General features: G+C 45.5%; 1 protein-coding gene across 2 annotated transcripts in view; it reads right to left on the reverse strand.

The window, feature by feature from the left end:
- Positions 1–672: 672 nt before the first annotated feature.
- The window catches only part of GLRA1 (glycine receptor alpha 1), a 47,847-nt gene continuing 33,830 nt past the window's right edge, over positions 673–14,689 (reverse strand). Inside the window, exons 9-10 of one of the 2 annotated variants that reach the window (XM_026858095.1) lie at positions 11,177–11,463; positions 673–10,549 (exon numbers count right to left, since the gene is read on the reverse strand). In XM_026858095.1, coding sequence (XP_026713896.1) covers positions 10,393–10,549; positions 11,177–11,463 — 444 coding nt within the window. In that variant the 3' untranslated portion in view covers positions 673–10,392. Of the gene's footprint in view, positions 10,550–11,176; positions 11,488–14,689 lie in introns of both variants that reach the window. The other variant, XM_026858094.1, reaches the window with a different exon arrangement.

Genomic DNA, 14,689 nt, shown 5'->3' on the forward strand with positions numbered 1-14,689 from the left:
TTTTTACAAGCCAGAAAAATAATCTGCCACTGTTTCTGTGTGGTCATGCAAATTGTATAACTTACAGGTTTATTTTCATAATGATGTAAAAATGCTGCTTTTAAGGAAGCAGTTGCTTTGCACTCTGACCAATGTAGCAAAATATCCTTAAAAGGAGTGTAAGGCCATACCAACTTTTTGTATATATTTATATATATGTATCTATAATAAATTCATATAGAAAAAATAGGGGGTCCCTTTTTAAGTTGGGTAGGGAGAAGACATAAGCACTTCATGATTAAGCTAGTTTATTCTTTTTGAAGAATTTTAGATCCTAAGTTTTAAGCGTAGGTACACTTTATATTCTGTATCTCTCTAGTCCCTCCTTTGTTCTTGAGGGGAGATTAGTGTGAAAATTAATAAGCATTGAGTCTTCCCATTATTTTCTTTCAGACTTGTGTTGTTAATGAACCAGTAGAGGTGCTCAGAGAGCACTTCACTCCTTAACTCTAGTGATTAATCCTTACTCTGTGAATACTTTTTTGATTATCTCTTGTGAAATGTTGATATTTTAGCACCCACCTTGCAAGGAAGAAAATGAAAACTGCTGAGTAGGAACTATTTCAATGCTTGTTTCAAAGAGGCTTATTTGAGGTTAGGTGAGTTTTGTTCTCTTAACAGCAGCTGCCTCTCCCTATATTTAAAAGAGTTGGTTAAACTGGGGCAGGTTTTAATGCCGCTGCTTCCTTCTGAGGTCTCAATAAGACTGAAGAAAGAAAGGAAAACAATCTGACCTTGTTGCCAGTCCTTTCCTGATTATGACCAAGCTTGGAAAATATGTATCCTGGCTTTTAACAAGCAAACACACAAAACTGCAAAAGTAGTTCAAATCTGGATTTAGTATTTACAAAAGAGCGTTGATAAACGGGCTCTGTTGGATGGGTGTGTCAAGAGTGTAATCCTCAGTGGTCTGTCCTGCCCCTTTGCGAGAGGGTCTGTACCCCAGCTGAGATCTTAATCTGTGGTGGCAAACCCTCTGTTTTTACTTTGAGCTCCACTGGAGAGTGGAGGGTGACTGATATTGCCCTCTCTGGGGGGGGACAGTGACTGCTGGCGGAGGGATGGGGCAGCCATAACACGTTACACTGCGGCTGCTAAACCCAGCCCAGCTCCTTTGTCAGAGCCCTTGGCTGTCCCTGGTATAAACAGCGTCAAGGCGCTGCTTGTATTTTGGAACAAATGAGCTTTAGTAAGTCAAGCTTTGGAAACAAAGATTTTCTTCATACAAATGGTTTACAGATGGGGGAGAAACAGAAAAATAGAACAAAACAATGCCACTACTTAATAGGCTTTTTTCAAAAGTTTTTGGGAGGCATTCTTCCTAGATACCGGATTTGAGGGGGGGGGGTTGTTGACCAGTGAGGTGGATAATTCTGGGAAACGGAGACGATGTTTATCAAGGACACAAGGAAAATCTAGGTGCTGAACTGTTCCCACTTCTGTTTTGTATGTTTTCAATTAGAAAGTATTCCTGCTTTGTGTGCGTGTGTATCTCCCCTCCAAAGTAAAATCAAATGTGCAGTGTTGTCCAGAAGAGAAATATGTTGTGTTTTTATTTTTCTTCTAAAGATAAATTCATTTACAAAACAATGTAAATGGGTGTGCGTTTATAGTTGAAAGGGAGGAATTCCTCTGTCCTCCCCTCCTTTTTTATATCACTTGTTTCATTACTCCTCATCTTAGTTTTAATATAATAAGCATGATATGCTGTACACTGTGGTTGGATGTGAGTAGACAACACAGTCCATAAAATATCACTGTCCACAATGATGTTAGCCTGCTTATGGCTGTCGTTTGATCTCGGGCGGGTGGTTACAAACAGCTGCTTGGGACGGGCTTGTGCATCTTCAGGAGTTCAAAGGCTGCTTCCAGAATGGTGTTCACCAATGCTGCAGGGATGGTAAAGTGTGATGAAATGCGCTGTGACCTTTGCATGTCAGGCCATTTTTTGGGTGAAGTCCTTAGTGTGTTGCTTCATCTCTACATCTCGCTATAGATCTCTTAATTCACTGAAGTTTTTACTGTATCTCAAATGCATGTGTGAATAGCTTTTTTAGCACAGTTGCCTTCTATTTCAGTTCTTTTGAAACAAACAGTCGTCTCTTTTTCTGCAGCTCAGTAAATCCATGAAAGAAGAGGTGAGCTCTGGCTATGATTAGTGCTGTCAGTATGTCGTGACCAGACTCAGGAACCGCAAACTTATCTTTTTGCCCATGAATTCCATTTCACAGTAGGCTTGAGATGCTCCAGGCGGTGCATTTTTCAGGATAATTAATTCCACACGCATGTGGTGAGTCAAGTCACTTGGCCTTTGTGCCTTAATGTCTGTGTCTGTCACCTCGTACGCCTCTGGAGTTGGCCTCTGTCTCCTGACCTACTGCACCAGTCGCAGGGAGTGCAGCACTGATTGTACAGCGAGATGCTCTGGCGTTGCAGTGAGCAGCAAAACGGAGCTCAAAGGCAGAGTTCAGGCACAACAGATCACTCTTCCCAGCAAGGAGAAGGTGGGTTACATACCTGTCTTCCAGTTTTCACATAACATCACTTTAGACCTTATTTACTAAAAATTCCAATTTGGATACTCCCAAAGCTGACAGATCCCCAAATTAACCTGCTGTCTTGACCTGATCTAGGAGGGATGTATCAATCATGGATTCGAAATGCATGTGTCTTTCAGCTGACCTGTCAAGTTTAGTCACTCTGCTCAGTGCTGGAGGACTGTGAAGGGGGCATCAACCTCGGGATGGAGGTGCTGTTCTTACAATTCTCCACTTCAAGTAGGTTAATTTAGGGATTTGTCAGCTTGGTCCATGCTGCTTCTGAGCTTCTTTTCCCTGTTTCTAATCTCACCCCAGAATTGCAAGAATTCAAGTGTTTTGGACAAAGAAGCAGATTTGGGAAGAGGGAAACAGAAAGGAAACAGTGCTCTGCCTTTGCCTACACTGAACTTGTAGAGTGTTTCAAAGCCTTCCATCAGTTGTTCCCCAGCCTAGGCAAGCATAAGGTAAAGGAACTTGTGTTCCCTTCTGCTAAGATTTTGTTGGGTCAGCTTGTAGCTGAGCATTTCTTGTTGAGCTGAGCTCTACTGCTGTGACCAACAGCACTGGCCACAATTACTTAAAAGAGTAAGGAGAAGATATAACAATAACCTAACTCATTGGTGGTAGGTTTTTGGTTGTGAATTTTTTTTGGTGGGGAATATTTGTTTTTGGTTTGTTTTTCCAGATAAAAAAATGGGATTGATGGCAAGTGGAGGCATATATCTGATCAAGGACTTGCCGGGGTTGTTCATTGTACTCCTGCCTGTGAAGGCTATCCTGGTGTCCCTCACCAAGTGTGCAGTTGTTCAGGGAGATGCATTTCTAGCACTGTTCCTATGTTACAGAGGCTGCCCCTTCACTTTATTTGTCTGCTGGTTTCTCAAGCTTTTGTTTTTAGAGGTGTCACTGCCCATACTGTACCGTACTACTTCTTCCATGGGACAAGTCAAGCCTCATGAATGATCTTTCCAGCCCCTCAAAGAAAAAGCAGCGGTATTTAAAGCCTCAACTCCCACAAAGACCACAGGGACTGGAGTTGCAATTGTGACTGCACTACAGTGAGGAGCAAGTACTATAAGCTCCTGTGCCTTACACAAGTCTTGATCTCCTCTTCCTTTCTCATTGCTGATCCCTGCCCTCACTCTACTCTTGGGTAGGGAGCTGAACTTTTAGGACTCCTCTACTTTGAACATTGTAGCCTCAGAGGAGCAGAACTGTCCTAGAAGCTGTGGTCACAATTCAGTTGTGGCCATCTGTGGCACATCACAAGCTCCAAAGCTGGCTCCACTCCTCAGGAGCATGTGTTGGTTCTTTATCACAAGCAACTGGGAGGATACTTTTAAAAATGTGTAAGTGCATATCCAGGAGAGGTGGCTAAGGCACCACTCTTGGCAAAATCTGTTCAATATTGCATAGTTTTAGTTCAATAAAGGTCAGTATTTGGGGATTAGGTGTCAAGCAAGGAACAGTGACGCCCAAGCCCCAGTTGTGCTAGCATTGGAAGTCCTGGCCTGTTGATCTCCGCAAGGCTATGACAGGGTAATGCTGATTTAAGCAACACTATTATCAGGCCTCCACTCTAATTGTGACCGAGCATGTCATCACTGCAAAGTTGATTCAGGCTTGAACCTAGAGCTGTAATTTAGTGCCCAAATTCTGTGGTATGCTCAACCCAGGCCCGCTGGCTCAGCTGGTCTGCAGCCTAAAGCTTGATTCATGTTTGTCAGACAAGTAACCCAACAGTGCCCCAGTATCACCAAGTGCCTAAATAAGACAGGTGTGTCCTCCCACAGACCCACCAGGGAAGGTGATTTTTTTTTTTTTTTTTTTTTTTTTTTTTTCACTAAATCCTGGCACCAGCTTCCCAAAAGCCTTAGCAGCAAAAGCTACTTGTGAGCTCTGTGCCCCGCAGACCTGGCAGCTCCAGGCCAGTCTACCTGTCCCTACTTGTGCCAAGCTTGACTCACCTGCCATAGTAATGACACACTTGCAGCTCTAAGCCAGAGCACGTAGTTAAATGATGGCACCTCGTGCCTCAGCCAGTTCCCTGGGTAGGTGAAAAGGGTGTCCTTGTTTGACTTAAGCTACTTATGCAATTCAAGTGGTGAATCTATAAATAAAAGCTAATTTCAAACCAGGCTGATGGCTTATTTATGGTGGTATTATCCTATGCCCAGGAAAAGTTGGATGATTTTATATTTGAACCTCATGTTGGGGACATAGGGTTTTGTATCCTCTCTCCTTGCTGAAAACTACTGCTGTTGGGAAGCTGCTGGGCTCCTTCTCCCTTGTGCTTTTTGTGGCTGGCTTCTCACTGTTGGTAGGAGTAATGGCAGCATTAAGCACAGCCTGCAAGCCCCAGCAGTGATGCTTTTGAGTGCTGATGGGATTGTTAAACCAACATGAAGCCATCCCTGCCTTCCCCCAAAGTGGTAACTTCCCCTTCTGCTGAATCTGTTCCCAGTGCATGCGCTGTCCCTGTGCATGACCTGGGGCAAATCCTGGCTAGCTCCTCTCCAGCACTGCGGGAGCCAGCCCTATCCCAGGATGGGCTTCAGCACTCAGTCTAGAATAGACCCAGGAATATCACAAACATAAGACTCCCTTACAATTTCTATGCAAAAGCCTGGCAGTAAAGTGCATGAGGACTACAGCTTAGGTTTGCTAGACTTGATGGTCATGATTACTTAACACAATGTTGTAATTCCTGCTGCTAGCTTTGACTCTTGCATCATACCTGTTGGCACTGCCTGCCTTGAAAGCCAGGAGAAGATGGTGTTGTGGCAGGAAAACAAACTTCTCCTATTGCTTTTTCCTTTTCCTTCCCCTTCTTTTCTAGGATCCTCTTTGATTACTCTTGACAAGTATTACTTGATTACTCTTGACAAGTAATTTCCTCTGCTAGGTGCTGAAATCATTCCTCTATAGGCTACTGTGTGGTTTGTGTCCTTTACCATGTTACAACACCAGGAGCTTTGGTGCTTTGCTGGCAGCATGATGCTAGGACAACATGATAGGGCAAGTGAGGGTAATGATGAACCAGGATCTGCTTTCTTTCTCCCTGATGCTGCTTTGCTTTCACACAGAGCACAGTCAAAAAAAGACCTTGTTGGCCACCCTTGCATTCCCCAGGCATCCTCTTCATGCACACGTGGCTATGAGAGGGCTTCCCTGGTATATGTTACCCTGCCTGCTTAGGAGGAATGCTTTTCCTCACATATTTTGCCCTGTATTTCCCAAGGCACCCATCTGTGCCAGGCCCTTGAAAGGTTGTGGAGCTGAGGGACTTAGCCCCACAGAAATGAAACTTGAGGTGGTGAAAGAAGGGAGATGGACGCAGGAAAATGCAATATACTTTAATGAAGTAGGAGATTTGTGGAGATTGATTTGAGCAAGAGAAGTGCAACTGCCCTTAAGAAATAATTGTTAAGGAGATGAAGGGCTGGGAAGATTTAAAAGACCTAAAGTAATTTTGAAGATGCTGAAATTATTGAATATTAGTTTCTGCTTTGGTGCTAGTCCTAGCACCATGAAGAACAACCAAGTATCTCAATTTTCTACTTAAATAGTACACTGCCTCCGTACAAATGATGGAAATCTATTGAAGCAGAAGCACCCCAAGATACCCCTTCCATGTCCTTTTGAGAAGAAGACAGAAGAGTGTTGACTGCTTCTTAGCAGGGCAGGGATCAGACCCTTCTTTGACAGAACTGAGCTCTGTGGGATGCTCCAGCAGGACAGGACCTGCTGCTCGCCATTACCCTGGCAGGAGATGCACAATGTCCAGCTGGCAGGCGGTGACCCCAGGGCTGCAGCCACACTGGTAGGGTTGGGTTTTGAGGGGGGAAGGTGTCCATATTGTGTTATTCACTGCTGCTGTTAGCAAGGTTTTGGAGTAGAATGGGGCATTGAAAGAGATTGTCTGTCTTTGGCACAGGGATAAGAACTATGTTTTATTAAAGAATGGTAGTACAGTACAAAAATATGATTGTATAAAATCTGTGAAAAATATGGCACTATTTAAAATAGTCTTTTCTCCTTTCATATGTTCCTTTCTTTTTCAAAAATATATATTGTAAATATCTCTAATCTTTTTTTCTACCAGCATTAGGAAGCCAAGCAAGGTCTTCAAATTACAGTCAAGATAAAGGACAAATGATAGGTAATTTGAATTGTCTTGGGTTTGCCTTAAAATTAAAAATCTTCAGAAGGGGCTGAAGAAAAAATGCCTTCCAGAAAAGTCTGGACAAAACAAAAAAATGTTTCTGTTCACTGGGTATGAAAATATTCAGTATTGGAAATTTTTTTATGCTTTTGGGAACTAAGTCACTTGGCCCTGACCAGCAAAGGCTTCTAGAACAGGAGGAATGAGGGCACTGCTGGACCCATGAAGCGAATGTGACCCTGCCTGTGTGTTTAAAGGCAAGCTGGTGCTTTGCCAGGGTCAAGGCTAAGCCTTGCAGTCTGTAGCAGACCACGTGCTTAATGATCTGTCCTGGCCCTCTTCAGCACCTTTCTCAGATTTCCATGGCACTGGGATCCCAGATGGAAAGCTGCTTTAATCGGGAATTAAAGTGGGAAAAACTCATCTACCTGACAAAAAAAAAAATAGTAAGTTTATTTTACTTTTTTTGTTTCCACAGTTATGTTTATGTATAAGGAAAAATAATTCCTGCTCACAAAGTGATACTTTTCCAGCAACATCTGGAAATAATATTGTTTGGGATAAGGCTCTGTTTTTCCAAAGAGTCCAAGTGAATTGAGTCCCTATTTTCTCTCTTTACTACCAGACTGACTGATGTCTATTTTATTCAGAGGTTTTGCTTCTGAGCCTCGTTCTTAACAAGAGCTAACAATTACTGAGTTAAATTCAATCAGTATGTCTGGAAGCTGCCCTGTGATATCAAATCCTGTGCATTCTTACTAATAAATGTAATTGCTGGCACTATTAAAGCAGCCTACTTTGAAGATAGGTTATCAAAGCAAGCTCTGTTGCAATACAGAGACTAAAAGCAGTCTAGTACACATGAAAAGTTTGATTTTGAAAACTGCACAGACTTGCCAGGGGCTCCTAGGACAGTCTAAGGTCTTGTCTACATGGTGAATCTGTCTGGCAGGACATCTGTGGGATGGCTATCTCGGCACCACCAGACCTTTGCCAAGACCCCAGCGTGTTTCATCTCGGGATGTGAGTGCTGCACACTCTCACTGTGCAGGCAGCCCTGGGGCTGGAAAATGGCCTAAATGGAAACTGGCTGCTCAGTGAAGAGAAGATAACACTACTGGTGAGCATCAAACATGCCCAGTGGTTGGCAGAGTTGAACGGACACAAAGGCGTGCTGGTAAGCGTGTAATTCTTATTTCAGTCCCTAAACTCCCATGGGCTCCACCCTCAGCTGAAGTGCTTCTGTATGAGCAGGAAACACAAGCATCTTCCTAATGATTTCTAATCCCTAATTTGCCTTCCTCTGGCCTTACTCAATGCCAGAAAGTGACACTGGAGCTCTAGTAAAGCAGTAACTGCGAGTTTATCTGCATCTCCAAGCAGTAAGTCTAGGATGAACAGGGGATTCCTCTTTGGTCTTGAGGTCTTTCTCTAAGCTGGAGCAGAATGAAGTGAGGTGGGAATGGACTCCTTATCTTCACTCTGGTCTTGCCCTTCAGATGTAGGATCAAAACTCACTTGGGTGGGAGGATGGTGCATGGGATTAGTGAACCTACTGGCCACTCCTTAGAGCAGCTCTAGTGAGGAAGGAAACCCACAGCCCTGCAGCTGGCTGTGCCCTCGTGAGCCATCCTGGGTAGCCTGAGAAGTTGTACAAACCACAACAAGTGCAAGGTCTGGGCATTGAGGCAGGACACTTTTTTTTTTTTTTTTCCCCCCAAATGACAATGATTTGCGGTTGTTCCCGTGCATGAGCAAGGAGCTGCGGCGCATGGGCTGCCAAGCTTCTGCCCCGCCGCTGGGCAGGGAGGGGAATTCCCTGGGTTTGCTCTCTCATCTCAGACAAGGACACGGCGTTTAAAGCAATCGCACAGCCCGCAGTTGGCACGACCGCCCGTCGCGCATGCAGGGAGAGTTCAATAATTCAGCAAGCAAAACCAGAGCCAGCAGCAGACTTGGGCTCCAGCCAAGACTCGGAAAGTTGTCCTAGCATCAAATAACGCCTCTGCTCGACAGCTTGAGATCTCCCTGCTTGGGAAAGTACTGTCTGCCAGGGGAAGAAGAAATCCTCAGCCCACAGGTTTTCTGCTGCTCTGATGGAGGGAAGGGGCTGTTGTACTGGTTCACACTGGTGTATTGTGTGCTCTTTCCCTGTCTCAGCAGTGCAGAAGGACATGGAAAGCTCAGTGGCCTTTGCCAAAACATTAGGAAATGTTGCCATTTGCCCTAGTCCACACAGTGACCACAATAGTTTTTTAATCCCTTTTTCTTCTTGTTGTTATCCTTGGTTTCTTTTTCTTTCTTTTTTCTTTTTTTTTTTTCTTTTTTTTTTTAAATAAAGTGTATTTAGTGCTGGTGAAAGGTGCTGAACTGGCAGCCTCGGAGATGGGTATCCCTCTATCCAGCCCAGGAGAGCCCTGGGCTTTCTCCTCTTGGCCCCACGCCTGTGCTAGGAGAGTTTGCAGGTCCCCATTCTCTCCCACCCTCTCCTAGAGCTGCCTCTTGCTGCACTGGTTGGGACACCCATGGCTGAGTATAGACTCCCACCTCCTGTCCCAGGCTTGGGTGCTGCTGACCTGGGCCAGACTGGACTGGCCAGTGCTGGAGGGTACTTTGCTGTGAGCTGTCCCAGCTGCCATGGATGATGCAGCTTCTGGAAGCAGGAGCCTGTCTGTTCCCAGAGCAAGCATCAGATCTGCAGTCCAGTCCAGCTGTGGTCTGGCCCTAAGTAGGAGACTGGGGAGAGGAAGGAGAGGGAAAGCCCTGCTTTGGGTGTCACTTGTCTCTCTGCCTTCATCTGGTGCCTAATCCTGACCTGACCCCAAGTGCTTCAGTGCAGACTGATTGTCTCTTCCTTCATGCTCTTTTACCTGCCTCGCTAAAGTGCAAATGAACACAACTAAATCACCATGGGTGCTGTTGCCTGGCTCATGCCCAGGGTCCCAGAGAGGCAAGTGGGGCATCAGGACCTTGACTTGCCCATACCAGCCCTGAGACAGGCTTACAAATAACACCCTGGAGGCATTTGGTGTGTTCCCCCCACCCCCCAAAACACCAATGCCAACCTGTGCTACCACTTGGCAAAAGGGAAACCCCTTTGCTCGTGTATTCCCACCGCCCTCCCGCCTTTCCCTGTCCCCACCAAACGGTGACAGCCTCCCCTGGGACTCTGCTGGGCAGGAGAGAGGGGCAAAGCAGCCTGCTCCATCTTCCCATCCACATTAAAGCTAAATGCAGCACCAAAACAGATACAAAAATAGAGTTTTGGGTCCATCGGCCCAGCTTCACTATTAATATTACTGCTATGAAATGTCTGAAAATAAGAGCTGCTCTCTCTGTACACACCTTCCCCCCTCCCACCCCTTACTGACAGTATTGCCGTTCGCCCCATCTTATCACAACAAAGCACGAATATGCCTGTTTTCTCTATATTTTAAATATAATTTAAAATAGAATTTTAAATATAATTTAAAATAGAATTTTAAATATAATTTCTGCTTTAACTCATTCAACACTTCCATCCCCTCATTGTAAACAAACATGGCAGAAAGGGGTTTGGGAAAAAGAAAAAAGCCGTTTTAAAAATCCTTCATCATTTCTAGTGCTCTGAATAATATTTCTACCTCCTGGGACTTGAATCCTGTTAGGTCATTTAAAAGGACAGAAGGTACCTGCAATTTCTGATGAAGGCCCTGATGTCCTTCTCGGGTTTCCCATTGGATGCTCTCTGATGGAGATGAGAGAGATAATGTATTTGCTTTCCTCTATCCAAAAGTCACAAAGTGTTTGATTGGCAAACCCGTGACTAAAAAAAGTAAATATATAAAATAAACAACAACCCACAGCCTCTTTCTTAAGTTTCCCCGTCTATCCAGTTTTCAAAGTGCAAAACCTAGAGAAGCATAAAATGATTTTCTTGTGTGTGTGTTTTGTTTTTTTTTTTCCTTTTGTTAGGGCTTTTTTTTCCCTACGTGCTTGACTGGTATGGCCTTTCTATAGCAAAAGTCAGATAAAGCGTAATTGCAGTCATTTCTGCACATGGAATTATGAATCATTCCAGTGACTTGAGAATCTAAGCTGTTAATAGGCTAAAAAAAGGATTTTTTTATCTTTTTTTGGATTGTTTTCTTTTGCATTATAATTAAGCATGAATATATATTAATATATTACACTGCTTGGATTGCAGCTGGAGCAATCCAAACCTTCCTATGCTGTAAAACTAACCCCCACCCTGCACTCCCAAGATCAAGAGGGTTTTTTCTCCTCCCTGTGCCAGTTATCCTCTGTTCACATGATTTGAAGTCCCTCCCAGCCCCCCTCCCCATTTTTTTTAGTAGATATTGCCACATTCTTAAATTCATGCATTGCTGCATTGCTATTGCACATATATAAAGGATTGCTCGCTCCCTCCCAGCTGCTCCCCTTCCCTCACTGGTTGTGCACATCCTCTCTGCGGACGATCTTGTAGATGATCCAGTAGAAAATGTTGAAGATCAGGAACGCCATGGGGAAGCCGATGCGTGAGATTTTGTCGATCTTCTTGGCTCGCTGGATGAAGAGCTTTCGCATCTCCTCGGGGGAGCGGGACGGCGGGGGAACCGGGTTGGCTGTATTGTTGTTGTTGGCGCCCTTGACAGAGATGCCGTCCTTGGCTTGTAGACAAGCTGGTCCCATCCCGTAGGCAGTGAAGTTGAACCTGCCTTCACCAGTTTCATCCTCCTGAAACAGATTCAGCATGGGACTCTACTTAAAATAAGATATAGACAGTGCACCCTCACTATAAGGCTCTCCACCGACAGCTTCCTGCTCTGCAAGGGTAAGATGCCTCCATCATGCCCCGGCCTCAGTGCCCTTGGACAAACCCTCTGCTCTTGGGAGATCAGCCTTATAGAGGGGTGCCAGCTGTGTGCTGCACAGATGCAAATCAGGGGATCCAGGCACCCCACAGAGAACAGGACTGACTTCCACCCCATTTGGGTCTTTGACATACTTGAAGGGTTTATGGTACTGCTTTCGTTTTTCCAATTGCATCCCCTGTTTTGCTTCTGCCTCTCCCTCCCCCTCACTCCTATCAGCACCTTCTTTGCTTTGCCTGTGCTGGATCAGCTTGCCCAGAAGGAGTGGGCTCCATGTAACTCACGTAGTTGAATCTGCAGCGTGAGAATTCCTACCGAGTTACATGGATGTGCAGGCGCCGAGACCTGTCCAGGAAAAGACCTCTGCAGGCAGCGTGCAACCAGCCCTCTGCTCGCCTGCCCGTGGGACCCCTGAGCCCCTCAGGCCATCTTTTAGGTGAGGAACAGAAGTGCCCTTCTGTGGGTCAGCAGCAAGTCATGGCTGCTTGTGTTAATTCCAATTACTGAGCAAGAGAAATAATTTAGTTTCCAGTCTAAAAGCCAATGCTATTGCTGGGTTTTGGTGACGGCCTTTCAGGCTTCTCAGAATGATTTAGCCCTGTTTTATTGAACACGGGGATGTAATTTGGCCAAGTCTGGCCAAAATAATGCAACCAGTGAGTTGCAGAGGCAGGGTCAGAAACCCAAGTCTACAGGTCACCGAGCCTAATTGTTAGACCAATGACACTAATTAAATGTCACAGAGGCTGATCCATGCTGTATCCCCCAACTCTGAGTTACTGGCCCCCTCCCTCCTAACCCGCCAGCCCGATGTGCCCTGCTGCCCCTTCCTCTCTCCTTTGCAGAGTGTCTTTTCTGGATGGCTCCTGTATCAAGCAGGTAGCTGCATGGGATGGAGTCACTGTGCTGGGGTCTGGGGCAGAGAAGCAGAAGGCAGAGCACACTGGTATATCTGAGCAAAGCAAAACATCCCAAATAAAATCAAACTGTTGTTCTGGGGAGATTGGCAAGCTGGTGAGTTGTGTGACCTACCAGCAGGTTTATTTGTTTCAGAGTCCTTGCTGAGACAGTTTTGCAGGCCTTAGGATAATTCTTCCCTACTCTGGTTGTGTCCTCTTGGTGTATCTCTGGTAGCCCTTAAATGTCGTTGCCTCCTAACAATGCCTCTGCAAGGGGGCAGTGTTCTGGTTGGAGAAACTGAGGCACCAACAATTAAGACCCAGCTGCTCTCAGGGCTGGGTGAGTCCAGGTGCTGAACATCTAGTAAGAGATGCTTTGTGAGCTGAGAGTCAAGGTTCACAGAAACTCTTCTCTTAGCTCCCTTGGAGAGTTTTCTCAGTTTAAAAGTTGATTTTCCAATGATAGGTGATGCAGAAATTCTGCTTTTCAGGCGGCTAGAACCTGCACTGTGGATGAGGCACTGGCAGTGAGGGTGGGTGGGGACCTGGAGGGGTACAGGCTGCAGGGATCACTTCTGACCCTCCCGCTGCCTGGCGATCAGCAGATGCCTTTGGCCATGCTGCCAGCTCCTGGCACAGGGCAAGGCAGGAGCCCCAGGCGGTGGCACTGGGGACTGGCATCCCTTGGTTCTGGGGCAACAGGGGGAGTTTTGCAAAGGTCTGTCTCACTCCTGACTTGCCCCCTTTCCTTAACTGGACTCCTTTGAGCAGCTAATAATGGGTGCTTGGGCTGCAAAGGTCTGGCTTTCTGAGCTGCTCGGAGCTTAGAGACCTCTTCATGTGTTTGTGTTATGGGGGTCCAGGTAAGGCTGCCTCTGCTCTTCTCTGGTTGCACAAACACACATGCACTGACACATGTCTGGCTGTACACTAAATTACTTAATTCCTTAATTTACTGAGTTTCTTTCTCTTCTCCTTGCTGAGGGGCCACTGGGTGTTTTCTGTGGCTGATCTGTTTTGTGTGAGTGCCGTGCCTAGGACAGAGCAGCTAATGGTGCCTTTTTGCAATGTGCCATATCAAATGAGAAAGGAAAAGACATGACCAGCCACACTGGGCTGGCTTTCTTGGGCTGGGTTTCCAAAGTGGGTCTGATGATGGTGTCATATTAACCAGACTGGTCCATACCTCAAAGGGACAGTAACTCTCCCTAGCCATCACAGTCCCTGCATCTCCCCAGTCTGCCCCAGTAAATACAGACAGCCTAACGAGTTCAGAGAGCGCTGCCTGGTCGATCCTTCTAGTCTAATTCTTCCCCTCCTTCCAGAGGCAAGAAGAGATGGCTCAGAAATGGAAAGGGCCACATGTATTTATTGATTTGATTTATTTTTTTTTAGAGAGGAAGGGAGACTCTTAATGAATGAGAATAAGCTAGCACCTTGCATCTAACTCTGAGGAAAGCAAGAAACAGATTTGTCTGGATTCACTTATATTAATGCCAGACCATGGCACATTGTCTGGTGCACTGAGCTGTGAAGAATGGCTAGTAGGTTCTGATTTGGGCAGACCTAATAAGTGTGGGCATGGGCTGGTCCTCTCCCCAGCTGCCTCCACCAGCATGGACCACTGCAACATCTCACTTGTTTTTAGCTGGCACATCACGCCTAAACCAGGCAGAGCTACCCAGACAAGTCAGAACATCAGGACAGAGCGATTAGTTTTTTTGGCAGCTGCACTAATCCATTTGCATATTTGCAGTCAGCTCCTAGTTTTCTGATGAGCCTGCAAACCTTGTTCATTTTGCTTTTGCAAGTGTTTTTGTTTATGCTTTGTTCCAATTAAATTGCTGTGAGATTGGGCAAGGATTGCAATAGCAGCCTTGTGTTCAGTTGAACATCTCTGGCAAATATCTTTTAAACTCATCTCTATATTAGTGGCTTTTTTCTCCTTATTGTTTTATCAACAGACTGATCTGCATACAACAGCATAGATTAAGAGACAGGATGCCTGAATCTAGATGAAGAGATAAAAGCACTACAAGACACCCACGTTGGGTGGTTTTAGCTTTGACTCTATTAAGCAGGCTGCATCTTCTGAACCAAAACAGCCTCAGCTGATTTGGAGATGTCAGGGTCTTGCTCTGGCCAGACAAAATCAATGGATGCTGATGGTCTCATCTGTTATTTCTTTTC

This window comes from Athene cunicularia (genome assembly GCF_003259725.1).
Source record: "Athene cunicularia isolate RWA chromosome 13 unlocalized genomic scaffold, athCun1 chr13_part1, whole genome shotgun sequence".
Taxonomy (NCBI): Eukaryota; Metazoa; Chordata; class Aves; order Strigiformes; family Strigidae; genus Athene; species Athene cunicularia.